This window comes from Ananas comosus, linkage group 21 (assembly GCF_001540865.1).
Source record: "Ananas comosus cultivar F153 linkage group 21, ASM154086v1, whole genome shotgun sequence".
NCBI classification, from domain to species: Eukaryota; Viridiplantae; Streptophyta; class Magnoliopsida; order Poales; family Bromeliaceae; genus Ananas; species Ananas comosus.
The window spans coordinates 1,441,561-1,458,708 of NC_033641.1; the positions used below are offsets into that span (position 1 = coordinate 1,441,561).

A 17,148-nucleotide genomic window follows, 5' to 3' on the forward strand; every position below is an offset into this window, starting at 1 on the left:
TGGGGTGTAGGTAGTGTTTGTTGAAGCCAATTTTGTCCAAGCCCAACCTTTGTGGTAGGATTATGATCTTGAATTTGTTGGGCATTATTTACTATCCAACTTCTATAAATTGGTAAACCCTCGTCTCTTGATATCGTATTTTATTCAGGATCCTAAGATAATCCTGATACCAAGTAGCACAATGTCCTAACAACTTTCTCCTTCACTGTATATTTTGTATGCCTCAATTAGCATTTGTCCTTTTCAAATAATTCTATTCAAATAGCATTTCTCAAAGGAAAGAATAATTCATACGGACCGAAGATTATCTCGCATTTAGTAATGCCTTATAATTTTTCAATAGACGTAAAATTCCATAGAGACTAGTGGAAAAACCCTACAAGTTTAAATTTGCTAACAAACAAGATAGATAATAGATATCCTGCGAGCCTATTACATAGAACAACAGTGCAAAAGGAATGTTGTCTTTAATACCATCTCAAAATAAATAGCAGGGCTTTTTTTGCATTTGGCCTCCTAAAAAAATTTATTTTCACAAAAAACTCTACCAAATTTATAATTGCAATTTTGGCCCCGTCCCCGTCACGTAGATGCTACGTAAGCGCCACGCAAGCAAGGGGAGGTGTTGGAATAAGTTGAACACGGTAATTCATTCACCGTGTCTAAATACGGTGAATGGTTCACCGTTTCTGGAAAAATACAAATATATGTATTGCGAAAAAATATAAGTATTGAAAGGAAGAATAGGAGAAATATAAGTAAGAAATACGGTGAACCATTCACCGTATTTAACTTAAAAGTCCCTCTCTCTAGCGTGGGGCTTGCGTGGCGAGGATAGGACCAAATTTGTAATTATAAATTTGATGGGACTATTTGTGAAAAAAAATTTTTTGAGGGGGACAAATGCAAAAAAGTCCTAAATAGCATCTTAAATATACAAGTCTACAAAGAAATGTAACAAGCATACAAGAAAGGGCGAGTTAGAGGCACAGAAATTGTTCAGGGACTACTAATCATGAAATAACCCACCAACTTCTGAGCACAGAACTAACATATATATAAGCTAAGACAGTTCAACCAACACTTGGTACAAAAAATCAAAAGCATTCGCATACTTTCATATAATATATTTACTGAGTAGCAAGTTAAAGCCTCTGTTTCATCAACTCTTTACATATAACACCACGAGACTCAATTTTTGCTGTCGACTTATATTATTATCTACAAATCAATAGTCTCAGATCTTAAATCGATCGACTTCTCACATCTCGACAATGATCTTACCAGTCGCATGGCCCTCTATGCTCTTCGCCCAAGCTTCCTCCGCCTTGCTTAGCGGATACTTCGAATCGATCACCGTCTTCAGCTTCCCTTCCTTCACCAACTCAACCAGATACTTCAAATCCTCCTTTTTGGGAATCGCCAACAGCGGCACTAACTGCTTCTTGGAAAAGGTCAGCTTCTTGATGGCAGAATTCAGTATAGCCGAGAAGTTTGGCGTGATGTCGATGACGTTCCCGTTAGGGCTTAAGTTCGGTTCGAATGTAGACCAACCGATCCCGACTGCACAATGCACGACGCAGTCATATTTCTTACCAGAAGGGCTCTTCAGGCTCGCGCCCTCGGGGGTTTTATAATCGAGGACCTCATCGGCCCCCAGGCTTTTCACAAGCTCTATGTTGCGGGCACCGCAGGTGGCGGTGACGTGGAGGTTGGCGAGTTTCGCTAGCTGGACAGCATAGAGACCGACGCCGCCTGATGCAGCGGTGATCAGGACATTTGCCGGATTACCAGTGCCGTCGAATTTGGCTCCGCCGCGCTTGAGCGATTGCAGTGCAGTTGTGGCGGCGATGGGGAGGCCCGCGGCCTCGGCTGCAGAGACTTCGGGCGGCCGCTCAACCGTCTGGCTGGTTGGGGCCACGGCATACTCGGCGAGGCCGCCTCCTTGCTGTCATTATCAAAATATAGACCATATCTTATGCACATAACCAAAGAATATATGGAGTGTACAAGTGCCCAGTAATAATAGTACAGCATCTCTCAAATTTTTAATGATCTGAACAACAGAATGCAAACTAAATGAACTGTTGTGCTCCCTTACATAGTGCCAGTATTCTTATAATAGAGTAAGGCTACACTACTAGAAGTAAACAGGCTTGCTAACTTCTGCATTACTTTTGAGAAGCGGGCATCCATATCAACAATCGATGACATGGTTAAGCATGATATAGACTATTTGCACTTGCTAGGAATAAAATCTCGTGATTTTATAACATGATTTATCAACTGATCAAGTGGTTTCCAGTCCAACTAATATTAACCTTTAAATACTGTCAATTTTGAAGCTGTTTGAATATTAGACAAAGAAGTCGAAATATCACGAAATTCAGTTCTTAGAAATTTCAAATAGCCATCAAGCTTAACAGTGCTAATAGTTTATTCAAATTTCCCGTCATTGGAAATGACGTGGAAGTAAACACTCCTGTTTACTTCCAAGAGCATGTTTGGTTTGTTATTATAGGAATCAAAATCGGAATAGGAATGGGAATGGACCGGAGTTGAAAGCGGAATAATAAAAACAATAATCTGTTTGGTTCAGAAGAGGAATCGGAATTGGAATCACGTTCAAATTGAAATTCAAAAAGTTTTCATTAAAATTTAAATTTGTTATTCAAATTCATAATTAAAATTTGAATCCAAAATTTAAAATTTGAATTTTTAATTCAAGTTCAAGGTCAAAGTCAGAATTTAAATTTAGTAATATTAAATTAAAAATTAAGAAATTATAATTAAAGTTAAAATTCATATTTCAAATTTAAATCTGAAATTATGATTTAATATAATAAATTGTAATTAGATTTATATTTGAATTCAAATAATTATTAGTGGGAAAAAAGAAAATTCTTTTTTCCATCACTCCGGAATCAAAGTTGACTCCCACCTCTAAGGTAGGAGTCACCTTTGAGGGATTTGAATCTCCCCTGGAATGGGGATTGGAATGTCAATCTCTCAATCCAAACACTAGCTATGACTTATTCTGATTTCTATTCCAAATCTCAAATACTTCAAACCGAACAAGTTCTAGATTTACTCCTTTTAACAAGTAGAGAAATTAGGCAATAGTATCTATACCATTAGGTGAATTCTAGCACCGTTGAAAAGATACATTGATCAAAATGAATACAGATAGTAGTAGTAAAAGACATCATGTTCTTCCAATGAAGCTTGATTGTGAAGAATAACAGCATGCTTACCCCGAATGCAAGCAGAGACAAGACTTTGTCGCCTGGCTTGAAAGAAGTCACTCCCGAACCGACATTAACAATCTCTCCAGCAACATCAGTAACTGCATCAAACAACAATTAGTTGCTGATTTTGTTCTAGAAACTGATAAATAAATGTATCAAGTTGTTTAGCAAGTACAGCAAGAGATATTGAAACAAGGAAACAAAACCAGGAAAGAATGAGGCTTAAAAATTGGACGCTACATCAGGTAAAATTAAAAATAAAGGAAGTGCAGGAAGGAGTTTGAAAAAAAAAAAAAACAGAAATGCGGTTGTAAAACAGAGTAACTTATTTAACACTGGGTGAAATTAAAGTCTATTGAGACACCAAAGAAAATGGAAATTTTAGTTTCCAAAAGGAATTCACTCAGAAGCAACTAATTTTTTCTGAATTTTCATGCAAAATACAATATCAATCTGCTGAAAAAGTCTACCCTATCATTTTCCTCTTAATTAGTCAATTCAGTGATTTTATTATTTTTTCCTTCTGTTTCTCTCCACAGTTGTGGAATTCTTCTCCTCCTCACTGTTTTCAGAAAGCTTTACAAAAGCGTTCCATCTTCGAATGTTTTTGATATCCAGACCATGAAACCTTGTGAATAAGAGATTTTGAGAAATAAGCAAAAAACAAAACTCCAATACTTGACATTCAAAAAATATATATATGTAGGTAGAAAAGCCTTTCAGAAGAGTATCAGAGGATGCACAGTTCTGTATTTAGATCTTGATCGAGTATATATACAAATTAATAATTAGTATCCTGTTGCTGCATCAAGAAAAGGAAAAATTTATATAAGAAAATATGGAAAATAAGTACAGCAGCCATTTTACTATCATATATTCGTCACCAAACTTAACAACATGGCAGGGTACACAAGGGACTTGTAGCTAATCTAAGGTAAAATTCAAATGATACAGTGTGTTCTCCTCAAAAGTAATTGCGTTGAACATTACCTGGTATGAATGGAAACTTCGGAGGCAAGAAAGGCCGTAGCATTCCTTTCTGGATTTTCCAGTCAACTGGGTTGATGCTTGCAGCTTCCACTTTCAAGAGCACTTCATCTTTCTTTGGTGAAGGAACTGGAATCTCAACATGCTGCAGTTACCGTCATACCCGTAACCCATTAACACAAAATGTTAAATCTCAGAGATACAATGAATTGAAACTTTTTTCTCTGTATCATCATGTACATATTTTAATATTGAAAACTAAACAAGAAATTGCCAGGTGTAGCAAAACCAAGTTAGATGCTTCTTCTATTCCTTTTCCTGTCACAGCTGCATCATCTAGACTTAAACCAGAGACATATCCTGTGAAGTAGATTATCGGGCTTATCCAACCATCAATTTAATCTTATCATGGATAATATTTTCTTGGCATGTTCTGTATCTCTTGCATATGCACACAAGTTTAATCAAAGTAAGAGATGATTATAATTATATAAGGTGGCAAAGATAGCACACACCAAGAAGTTTTCCTAATCCACTTTTTCTTGGATATATAGTAATTTGGAATTTTGATTATGAAGATAGGTTTACATAAACCATCAGATATTTCGTGACAGGTGTCTTCTGAAGGAAAAAAAGAAGAAAAAGGAAATACCATATGTGACCATGAAGAATATGATCAAGCACATCTGCTCTCACGTACAAACACAAAATTGTGCAGGGAACAGACACCCCAGAAAATTATAAGCAAGAGCAAATGGGCCAGCATCCTGTCGATGGCAGAGGCCGGGTTAAGCCGAGTCACAGTCGAGGCCCGCGAGCGGTAATGTATCTATACACTTTAAGTGTGATGGGGTGCGCCTTTTCCTTCAACTCGAGCTTTTGGATTTGTTGGTTACCATTTTCAATCCACAAATAAAAAAACAGTAAAATACCATACGCTCGTGGCTTAAGCTTTCAGTAAGAATATTTGTTTCGTGGTAACAATGTAGGGGATCCTCAATTTAAGTCGTTTCAAACTCCTAGTCTTATTTAATTTTACCTCTCCTTAAATTAAACTTGGCTTCTTGGGACCATCAAACAAACTCGAGCCAAGGATCCTAGGATGTGTTGATTATAAAATATCAAAACACCGTTTTTCAACAACTTCAATTTAAAAAAAAAAAAAATTGATGAAGGGTTGTTCCACAAGCATAGTATTCTAATTCACAATTCCGTAAAATAAATTTCAGTTATTACACCTTGATTTCATATTAATCACAACCTTAAAACGAAAATTAACTAAGAAAAAGTAAACTTGTTTACCCTATTTCCTCATACAACTAACCAACCTATCATAAAACTAAGGAATTAAAGAGAGAGAGAGAGAGAGAGAGAGAGAGAGAGAGAGAGAAGAGAGTCCATTTTGTTCAATAGAAACCCTAACCAGCTCTTCTACAATAATAATATAATATTCCCCCCGCAACGACCATTTCACAACATTCGACAATTCCCCCAAAAAAGGCTTACGCGAATGAAACCCTAATTAAACAAATACATAGAAACGATAAGAAAATCCCCTCGCGACGACCAATTCACAACATCCCACGAATCCCCAAACCCCAAACCCCAAACTATTTTTAAAAAATATACTCATGCACGAATCAAATGAAAACCCTAATTAAACAAATACTAAGCAACCATGATAAAAATCCCCTCGCAACGACCGTTTCACAACACCCCAGGAATCCCCCGAACTCCACGCCACTTCAAAAATATAACAAAAATACAAGATTCGACCAATTAAACTCTAATTAAACAAAAATTAAGCGTTAAAAAAGCAAAACAAGTAAAAGGAATCGACGGGGGGCTGCGCGGCGCGGCGCGGCGCGGCGCCGCTTCGCCATGGGAGGAGGAGATCGCACCTTGAGAGCGGCGGCGCCGCCGCCGTAGCCGTGGTATTGGACGGCGCGCATGGTGGCTCCCGCCATGGGCGAGGTCGAGGTGCGGGTGAGAAGGATCGGAGCACGAAAATTAAAGGAGGCGGAGGAGGAGGATAAGGAAGAAGGGCAATTACGTAATTATAGCGACAGCAAGATCGACGAATGAATCGAGCGGAGGAAGCGTCCGGATTCAAATATATATATATAGAGAGAGAGAGAGTTGTGTACGTACGTATTTGAAGCGGGGGTAGGAGTGATCTTGAATTTACGAAAATGCCCCTCCACCGAGAGGAGACTATTGCCTACACCGGGTGTATGATACACCACACTGCTAAAGTGCCTGTCACATAGTTTCCAGTTAGAATCTAAGAAAGGTGTCTGGTAAAAGAAAACTACAATCCATCCAACTCAATTAGTTTTATCTATTCAGAGGAGCTTGACTTTGCACTCATGAAGTGCGAATGACGAGTTCGCGCAGTACGCAAACTGACTGCTCTATGAGACAAATTCACACCACCAACAGACTGCATAGGCTCCCCACGTTATGTGATTCCGCCCAAATTTATTTTGATTTTTATGTAAGCTTCCAATCCTTTAATTCTTGGAATCTGAGCTTTAACTTTTATTATTAATTAATAATTATTGTTAAAACTTTTAATAAGTCTAATCAGAATTATTATATGCTATCCGTCGCATCAGAATCGAATCGTTACAGCATTATAACAAATTATCTTAAATTAATTGTATTTGCATGTCTTATATATGCACCAGTATTAATGGAGAAACTAATAAAAAAATATTAAATTTGAGATGCTAAGCCTTTACATAATTGTGATTCGCGTCTATTGAACTAAATCCTTATTATGATTTTTTTTTACGCTAAAAACTGTTCATAAGGCGTTTGATACACCGGGTGTAGGCAATATGCGCCGTCCCATCGAAGTGTTCACACCGAGAAGTGAGGTGGACACCGTGTCGTCCACGGAGTGGGTGGAGACTGGTGGTGGGTCCTACTTTCTCCTACGTGGCGTCTTACGATTCCGCCACGTGTATGATGATGGATTTGGAAACACGACACACGATGATGGGTACTTCGTATTAGCACAAATAAAAAATATTTTATTAACTAATAAAAATAAAAATAAAACGAAAAAGACACACGACTCGGCTCCACTCGCACGTCTATGTCTGTCCGACTCAATCAATCACATATGAGGCTGAATTATTTTTTTGGAAAAATTTCATCACCATCCTTCCAAATAAGTCTAATATTACGAATGCCCCTATAAAAATTAAAATATCATAAATAATTTTTTAAAAGAGAGAAACTTTTTTAAAAAAACTTTCACACTAATTTATTATCAATTTTGAATAAACAACAAACAAAATTCCAACTTTGCCCTTATTGTCATTACCATCTTAAAATATTTAATTGACTATAAAATCATTTATAATTTTATAAACACTCTTTTAAATTTATAAATAACATACATTTAGAAATAAGTTTTTTGTCAGTTAAAAAAATATATATAATCCTTACAAGTTAAGCTAAAAAATAAAAAAAATCAAAATTTTTGAAAAAAAATTTAGCAAAAAATTATTTAAAGTATCAATTGACTCATTAAAATTAGGTTAAACAGTTTATTCAAAATATAACTTAAATATATATGCATGATGTGAATTAAGTTATTTGAACTAGCACTAATTTTTGTGCTTTGGCATCTCGAATTTAAGATAAATGATATAAAGTATCTTATTTTATAAACCACACAGCAGTAAAATGATATATTTTATTGTTTATTTTAATATTTTAAAATAAATATATCATGCTAAAATATTTTTGTAAAAAATTTTAGAAGTTAAGGGCAAAATGGACATTTCGATCGTATTTATGATAATCTAAATATTTTATAATTCTATAAAGAGATGAATAGTAAGGGTAAGGGTATATTTGAAAAATAATAAGTATTTGTAGGGATAATTGTGATATAATCAAATTTGTAGGGGCATCTATGATATTTTTGAAGTTTAGAGGTGCACAAATGAAATTGACCCTTTTTTTTTTATCCTCAAATTATCAGCCGCGTCATATTTTGATTCTCCAACTTTTATATAGTGTAATTTCTGATTCGAAATTTGTAAATTATTAGAAACGAATTCTTAACTCAATTTAGTTGATGCGGAGCTGACGTACGTCTCCCTGATGTAAAAGTAATGTATGACGTTAATTATTATCGTGTTATTAGTCACAATATTGTTACTGTTAAATAATACGAAATAATTGTTATACTCTGTAAAAGATTAAGCCAGTAGAGAACGGTATTTGTATATTTGTATATTTTTATATTTAACACTTTTTTTTACGTCTGGGATTAAGACTTTTTGATAGGTCCTTGATGTAGACATAAATTAAATTGGAGAAAATTAATAATGTTAGGAGCCTGGCGTGACTCGAACTCAGAACCTCCTGCTCTAATGTCATGTTAAATAATACGAAACAACTATTGTACTCTCAAATCTTAAGCTAGTAAAGAACTATTTTTAATATTTTTATATTTAATAGTCACATTAGCGATACATAGTATTTAGTTAATTAAATTAGATTGTTGAACTTATTTGCAATAATTTAGAATGTTTGTATCAAAAACTATAGTAAATTGAAATTGAGTACCAAACTGTCACACGCCTCATAGTTTGAGGACCAAAGTGTAATCTAGCAGAAGAGAGATGTTATCTGTACATTCAAAAGTTGGTCGTAAATCTTACACTCATCTATCCAAGAGTTTAGACTACTCTTTCTGAACAATAAATTTATCTCCAAAACTAAAAATAAGAAAAAATATTAATGAATGTATCCAGTATGTAGGAGCACTAGCTAGAATTCTAGTATTCGTACGTATAAACCCTTATCTCTTAGTATATATTTATATTATAACTGCTTTTTGAAGTAGAGAAACTATTTTACAAGGCAACATGCACTTAAGCGTGGAAATAAAAAGGACTTTTTAGTCCTCATCCACCCAAAAATAAATGAAGGGATTTTTCTTTCATGTGTGTAATAGAACAAGATGTGTATTGACATAGAAAACAAAAACAAAAAGGGAAGAATTTAAAAGGAAAAATAAAAAGAAAAACTCACCCAAATAGGCAAGTCTATTCACCAAATAAATAGATATTAATTTATTGCATGAAACCAAACTTGTAAAAATCTGTTGCATGAGTACAAACTTATTATATTACATGAATAACATTTCTATGGGGTACATAAATGCATAACAAACAAAGTAACAAATTCCTAGTTTCAAAAGGAAACAACAACAACAACAACAACAACAACAACAAATATAGTTCATTATACATGATATAACACATCAAAAATATAATGCTTGAATCAATTCAATCACATTTCTACAATGATTTTTCCTGTGGCATGGCCATCCAAGCACTTAGCCCATGCTTCCTCCGCCTTCTCGAGCGAATGCGTCGAATCGATCACTGTCTTCAGTTTCCCTTCCTTCACCAATTCAACCAAGAATCCCAATTTCTCCGTCACGTTCGACACTAAGATTACCGATAACTTCTTTTTCGAAAAACTTAATTTTCGTAAGAGAAAAATCAAAAGAGTCTTCGGAGAGGCAGCTACGTCCAAAACTCGCCCTGTATCACTCAATTCCGGCTTAAAATGAGACCATTCGAGCCCGTACGCGCAATTGATGATCACATCGTACTTCTTACCGGAAGGGCTTTTCAGGGCCGCGCCTTCCGGGCTTTTGTAGTCGAGCACTTCGTCCGCCCCTAGGCTCTTAACGAGTTCGACGTTCCGAGCTCCGCATGTGGCGGTCACGTGGTGGTTCCCTAGTTTGGCGAGCTGGACAGCGTACGAACCGACCCCGCCAGAGGCGCTAGTGATCAAGATGTTGAGTCTTTCACCCGTGCCGTCGAATTTAGTTCCGATGTCCTTGACGACTTGGATGGCAGTGCAAGCGGTCATAGGCAATCCTGCGGCTTCGATTGGAGACACGTCGGGAGACCGAAGAACCATGAGGCTTGCTGGAGCCACGACATATTCCGCAAGGCCGCCTCCTTTCTGTCGGTACAATTGTCAGTTCAGAATATGGATTTTAAACTCCACCTAGTAATCTGTCATCGATCTCATCTTTGAAAACAATTTGAAGTAAAGCATGCCCATGACTCTTCTTCGAGAAAACAATTTGAAATATAAAAATATCATAAAACCATGGAGGGTGAGAATTGACGAAGCGATTAGATGTATGGATGTCAAACTCCGCCTAATGATATGCTATCGATCTCATCTCTGAAAACAATTTAAAGTAAAGCACGCCCACCGGTCTTCGAGAAAACATTTTGAAATATGAAAAACACCGTAAAACCACGGAGGGTGAGGATTGACGAAGAGACTAGATGTATGGATTTTAAACTCCGCACCTAGTAATCTGCCATCGATCTCATCTCTGAAAACAATCTGACGTAAATTATGCCCACCACTCTTCGAGAAAACAATTTGAAAAATGAAAAGCGCTATAAAACCACGGAGGGTAAGGATTGACGAAGAGACCAGATGGATGGCTGATTCACTAGGAGGATCAGGTTTCTCCCAGAATTAGGGCATCTACGACAAGTAAATGTTTACAGCATCCCCTCCAACTAAAAGAATAGTTGCACGAGAAAGTCGCTTACCGTGAAATTAAGCATGCCCACAACTTTGTCGCCTACTTTAAATGTATCCACTTGAGAACCAAGCTCGACGATCTCTCCTGCGATGTCGGTTACTGTTTTTTCGACCAATATTAGAACCAAATTTAGCTATTCACTCTCAACTCCCTAAACATACAAATTACAAGCTAAAAAATGATGTGTAACCGGGAAATGCAAATAATAGAAACGAATCGAGCGTATGCTGATTGTTTAAGCACTTATGATGTTCAGAAAAAGGAAATGAAATGTAATGAAAAAAAATGGCCAAAAAATTTAATCCAACCAAAATATTGTATCAGACTCTGCACTCTGTTTCAGCAAAAATGGAAAGAAAGAAGATGTAATCCACCATAGTTGATATGCCTTACATAATACTACTTTAGTAATAAATCATGAAAAAGATGGGTTCTAACTAAATTGGAGCTCAAAGAGAAACCAAAATTTCACTAAATTAACCATTAATTCAATCAAATTCCTTTTATACCAATGCCTGAACAAGCATAGAGCAGAAGATGTCAAAAGTTCTGCTCATAATTTCACTTATTTTACTTTCGAATTTCTCGATCTTTTTGATCTAAGCTTCTTGATATCAAAAGTTGCAAATATTTTTTTTTTTGAGAGATAGGTAGCACGCTACCCGCTTCGTTTATTTCATTTAGAAATAAACTTAGCTGGAAATGTGAATCAACTAGGATTCGAACTTAGGTCTCGGATACCAACCACCAAGCCCTTTGTCACTTGCTCTAGAGACGGTCGGTAAAAGTTGCAAATATTGAACACCAAATGCTAGGATGAGATAACAAAGCATAATATATTAGGCTGGTTTGGACGCATGAACATCTTATTTAGTATATCTCTTTTGGGAAAACTTTAAATACCACCCCTGTGGTTTTACACTTTCTCACTTTAGTACCTTGTGGTATAAGGTGTATCAATTTAGTATCCTGTGGTTTCATTTTTATCTTTTTGTTATCGATTCCACTAATTTTTTTTCGTTAAATCAGCTACAAAGTTAAAACTAAAAGGTACTAAAGTGAATATTTGATAAACTTAGATGGAGTATCTGAAGTTTTTTGTATATAATTTAACAAAATGTTAACGGAAAAATTAATAAAAAGATAAAAATAAAACCACATGACACTAACTTGATATATTTTAAACCACAGAGTACTAAAATGAAAAAGTGCGAAACTACAGGGATGGTATATGAAGTTTACCCATCTCTTTTTGACTCGAAAATACAAATATGTCGAAAACCACATTGTATCTACCGACTATTTAATAACTAATTTTTCTTGGAATATGATAAATCACTTCGAGATGGAACACATTTAAAAGGACATGATTATAAGGACATGGTCATCGACTAATACCATGCTACTAGATTGCAATATAAAAGATACTTGTATGAGAAAAGTTTAATGAATATTTTCTTTTGCAAGTACCAATTAGAACTTTAGATTTAGCCATTACGGAATCTTAATAACTCCATCAGATAGCGCGCTTCACTTAAAAAATGATTTATTCTATTTCGAGAAAATTGATTTGTAGGTATCTTTCATACTTCGCATCAACCAATTTACCCCCATTCGCCCCTTCAGTACACCTAAGAAATTTATCGAACGAGATGAAGCGAAAAACACAATAGATAAACTTAAAAATAGATTTTCACCTGGTATAAATGGAAACTTAGATGGTAAAAACGGCCGCAGAAATCCTTTTTGGATTTTCCAATCAGCAGGATTAATGCTTGCTGCTTCTACTTTTATCAAAACCTCTCCTTTCTTCGGTGAAGGAATTGGAACCTCCTCATGCTGTAGTAAGCAGAATTTATTTTAAAATTAAAATAATGAAAATGAAGCCAATCTCTTATATTTGTAATAATTGCACAAATTTAAATTGAATTGCATTACATCACTACCAAAGTTGCATTTATCGTTCTGTAATAAAACTGTAGACACAGACATGAGATGGAAAGTATGGCTATATAGCATTTATACCAATGGCATTGATTCTTATCTTAAACGCAAACACTTTAGTTCTTGAAGTTTAGCATAAAATTGTAACGACCCAGCCTACTAGCAATAATAATTCGTTGGGCCACCAGACCACCGGCCCAAAATGCTTAAACTCAGTTATTATTACTAGTGTTCCTATCCGATATGGTATTATTGGGGTGTGACAGACTCCCCCGTTAAGACTTTGACGTCCTCGTCAATCCAATCACACGCACAGCGCAAGATCATCAGGCGATATGAGACTCGTCTCGCTAGTCTTGTCATCCAGACCCTGGTATAGCCGGTTATCTTGTCATTCAGACTCTGGCATCAACTATCACCTTATCGATCTTTCGGACAATGGCTCAGCAGAGAACCGCCATACATTTTCGGTTGGTGAAGCGGCTTAATTTGATACCAAATATAACGACCCGTCCCACTAGCAATAATAACTCGTTGGGCCTAAACTATCGGTCAAAATATTTAAACTCAGTTATTATTACTAGTGTCTAAGTCTCTTATATACTCAATCACATCTCCATTCCTATCCGATGTGGTATTATTGAGGTGTGACAAAAATTGCACTTTATTTCCTAGCTTTTATAAATTATCTAAACTTTTAGAGTAAATTACACTTTTGGTCCTTAAACTATAAGGCGCATAACAGTTTCGATCCTCTAACCTAGGTTTATTGCAATTTTTGGCGCGAACTATGAGGTATGTGACATTTTAGTATTGGAACTTTCCGAATTGAATGAAAAACTGAACCGATCTAATTCAGTATGGGAAAATCAAACCCAAAACTAAACAAATAACATGAAAAACCAAATTGAACCAAACCAATAATTTCGACAGATATGTACGCATATACATACATAAATATACAGTTTGGTTTATTCAGTTTGCATTGTTTTTTCAATTTTTCAAACCAAAACCGAACAAAAATTTTCGATTGAAAATGCTTCTAACCAAAACCTAACCATTCAAAACCAAAAAGTGAGACCCTAGATAGTCCTATATATAAGATATAATAGGGTTAAAACTCTTAATCTGGCTTAAGTATTTTGGGTGGTGGTTAGACTCAAGAGGTTAAGAGAATTAAGCGTGATAGGATGGGAATAATCCTAGGATGAATGACCCCCTGAGAAGTTGGGGTGTCACAGTTGGTATCAGAGCCAATTACCAGCCAGAAGTGTGAGATGAGTCTCGGCTGAGGCAGGATTATACAGCGGGGAGAGTGAGACTCTCATGCTGTTGACTGTTGTGAGTGGAGCGTAGCTCACCATCGCTTGGTACTTTTGCGTCTGAGCTTGACGAGGACGTCAAAGCTTAATAGGGGGAGAATGTGAAACCCCAGGTAGTCTTTTATATAAGATATAATAGGACTAAAACTCTTAACCCTGCTAGGACGGAAGTAATCCTAGGATGGGTGACCTTCTGGGAAGTAGAGGCGTCACACAAAAGCAAACCAAACAAAACTTAGAAGCACAAGGAGGTGGTGCTTCTAAAAGTATTTTAGCTCAACTCTCTCTCTCTCTCTCTCTCTCTTCATATATATATATATATATATATATATATATATATATATATATATATATAATAGAGCTACTATATTCTTATGAGTATAGACCATTTTCACTCATAAGCTTTCGATCGTTGGATGAAAGGATGTGCGGTCGGATGATAGTGGTCGCTTAGGGTTGAGTGGATGGTTGGTTGAATAGTATAATCTAACATGTGAAAATGGCAAAAATGGTAGATCTAACGGCAAAAAATTTATGAGTATAAAGAAGTCAATACTCATAAGAGTATAGAAACCATACTCTCTCTCTCTCTCTCTCTCTCTCTATATATATATATATATAATGAGGCTACTATATTATATATAGTACCGGAGCTACGGTACTACAGTCTCGTTTTCAATCTTAAGGTATTCAAATCAATGATCCACACCATTAAATATGATCTAGTATATATGAAATTCTGAGGAATAAAATTCGAGTTTTTTTCGATATCGTTTACTTAATAAGCAAATCATGTCAAAATGAACGGTGGAAATTGAATAATCTTTAAAATTTGAGTATAGGACTTTTAAATTGAAGATCAAGGATGTTGATCTTGATTTAGATAGTTTAAAGTATTTTTTATCAAAATTTGAATAAATTTAGATTTTGTACACTGTTAAACTATAAACTTGTCATATTAGCAATTAAAATTTGATAATTTTGAAACGGTATCATAAAGTAAACTCTGCCAAAAAAAAAAAATTATTCCTAAAAACTTTAAATACCCTAGATCAATTTTAACAGTGTGGATTATTGATTTGAATATTCTAAGATTGAAAACAAGACTATAATACCGGAGCTCCGATACTATAGATAGTATAAGAGTCTATATATATATAGAGAGAGAGAGAGAGTAGGGTTACTGTGCTATTAGGAGCACAGCAGCCCTTGTGCTCCTAAGTTCTTAACCACCTATCAAATTTGATGGGTGGTTAGGATGAAAGGGAGAAGAGTAATTGGAGAGAAATTGGGTTTCTCAATTTCTCTTCTCTTTGAATTTCTCTCCAATTTATCTCCTCCCATTCACCCTAACCACCCATCAAATTTGATGGGCGGTTAAGAACTTAGGAGCACAAGGGCTGCTGTACTCCTAATAGCATAGTAGCCATACTATATATATATATATATACATATATATAAAACAAGGCTGGAATACTATAAATAGCACCAAGCTATTGGGGCTATTAGTCTTTTAACTCTTGGATTGAGAAATGTATGGTTATGATGACGTGGGCTCTTTAGGATTGAGTGAGTGGTTGGTTGAATAGTATAATTTAACGGGTAAAAATAATTAAATGGTTAAATCTAACGGTAGAAAACTCGATAGCACTAAGTGCTCACCAAGTGCTTGGTGCTATCGATAGTACCCCAGCCAGACTATATATATATATAGTCTAGCTATGGTGCTTGTAAAAGCACAGAGCATTTGGTACTTGTAAGTTTTTTACTGTTAGATCTATTTCTCGGATCATTTTCCACCATTAGATTATACTATTCAACCAACCACCCACTCAACCCTAGGGGCCCACATCATTCTAACCGTATATCTCTTAATCAAATGGCTAAAAATCTACAAGCACCAATAACTTGGTACTTTTAAAAGCATAGGAGCTCAATTCTATATATATATATATATATATATANTCTCTCTCTCTCTCTCTCTCTCTATATATATATATATATATATATATATATATATATATCATATTGTATTTGCATGCAGATATTTTTTCTAATCAAGGCACATCCAAATGACACTATGAGCGTGGTTACTTATGGCACGTGCAAATTTTTGGCACTATCCAATATGCCGGCACTTAAATAGTAATTAAGTATCGTGAGACTAAATAAAATATATATTTTATGCCGTAGTATATCTGCAGATACATATTTTTATGATTGACAGACATTGACATGACACAACATGCCAGGAGCCATATCATCCCGGCAAAATTTTGACAGGACCGTATCACAGCGCTTAAATTCTTAACTAGAATATAATAGTACCAGAGAAAATACATATTTTATATTATATTATATTTGTATATATATATATTTTTGTGACCCGTACGTATCGACAAGCCGCACCACACCACCACCAAACTTTTGGCACGATCTCATGTTACGACACTTTAAATTTAAAAAAAAAAATTATTTTGTTAATTTTTTTTTTGTTGTTGTACAAAGCTTGTGTTGCAACCGCACTTTAACCAGTACAAATAAAAGAAGCAAAAAATGAAAAAACAAAAGGAAAAAAATAATAAATAAAAAAACAAACCAATACCTTAAGAGCGGCGGCGCCGCCGCCGTAGCCGTGGTATTGGACGGCGCGCATGGTGGCTCCCGCCATGGGCGAGGTTGAGGTACGGGAGAAGGATCGGAGCACGAAAATTAAAGGAGGCGGAGGAGGAGGAGGGAGAAGGGCAATTAAGTAATTATAGCGACAGCGAGATCGACGAATGAATGGAGCACGAGGAATTAAGCGTCCGGATTCAAATACATATATAGAGAGAGAGAGAGAGTTGTTCACGTACGTATCTGAAGCTCTTGAATTACGAAAATGCCCTCCACCAAGAACAAACTATTGCCTACACCGGGGTGTATGATACACCACACTGTTAAAGCACGTGTCGCTGAGTTTTCAATTAGAATCTAATCGGGCGTGTTTGGTAAACGAAAACTACGACCCATCGAACTCGATTAGATTTATTTGTAC

General features: G+C 35.7%; 2 protein-coding genes across 2 annotated transcripts; both read right to left on the reverse strand.

Moving 5' to 3' along the window:
• Positions 1,089 to 6,340, reverse strand: LOC109726465 (putative quinone-oxidoreductase homolog, chloroplastic). Its single transcript, XM_020256053.1, has 4 exons — positions 6,137 to 6,340; positions 4,239 to 4,380; positions 3,255 to 3,346; positions 1,089 to 1,948 (listed from the first exon to the last, which is right to left on the reverse strand). Exons 1-4 carry the CDS (start codon positions 6,200 to 6,202, stop codon positions 1,262 to 1,264), a joined length of 987 nt encoding a protein of 328 aa, XP_020111642.1. The 5' UTR covers positions 6,203 to 6,340; the 3' UTR covers positions 1,089 to 1,261.
• On the reverse strand, positions 9,372 to 16,893 carry LOC109726254 (putative quinone-oxidoreductase homolog, chloroplastic). The gene is made up of 4 exons (XM_020255763.1): positions 16,717 to 16,893; positions 12,543 to 12,684; positions 10,853 to 10,944; positions 9,372 to 10,241 (listed from the first exon to the last, which is right to left on the reverse strand). Exons 1-4 carry the CDS (start codon positions 16,780 to 16,782, stop codon positions 9,555 to 9,557), a joined length of 987 nt encoding a protein of 328 aa, XP_020111352.1. The 5' UTR covers positions 16,783 to 16,893; the 3' UTR covers positions 9,372 to 9,554.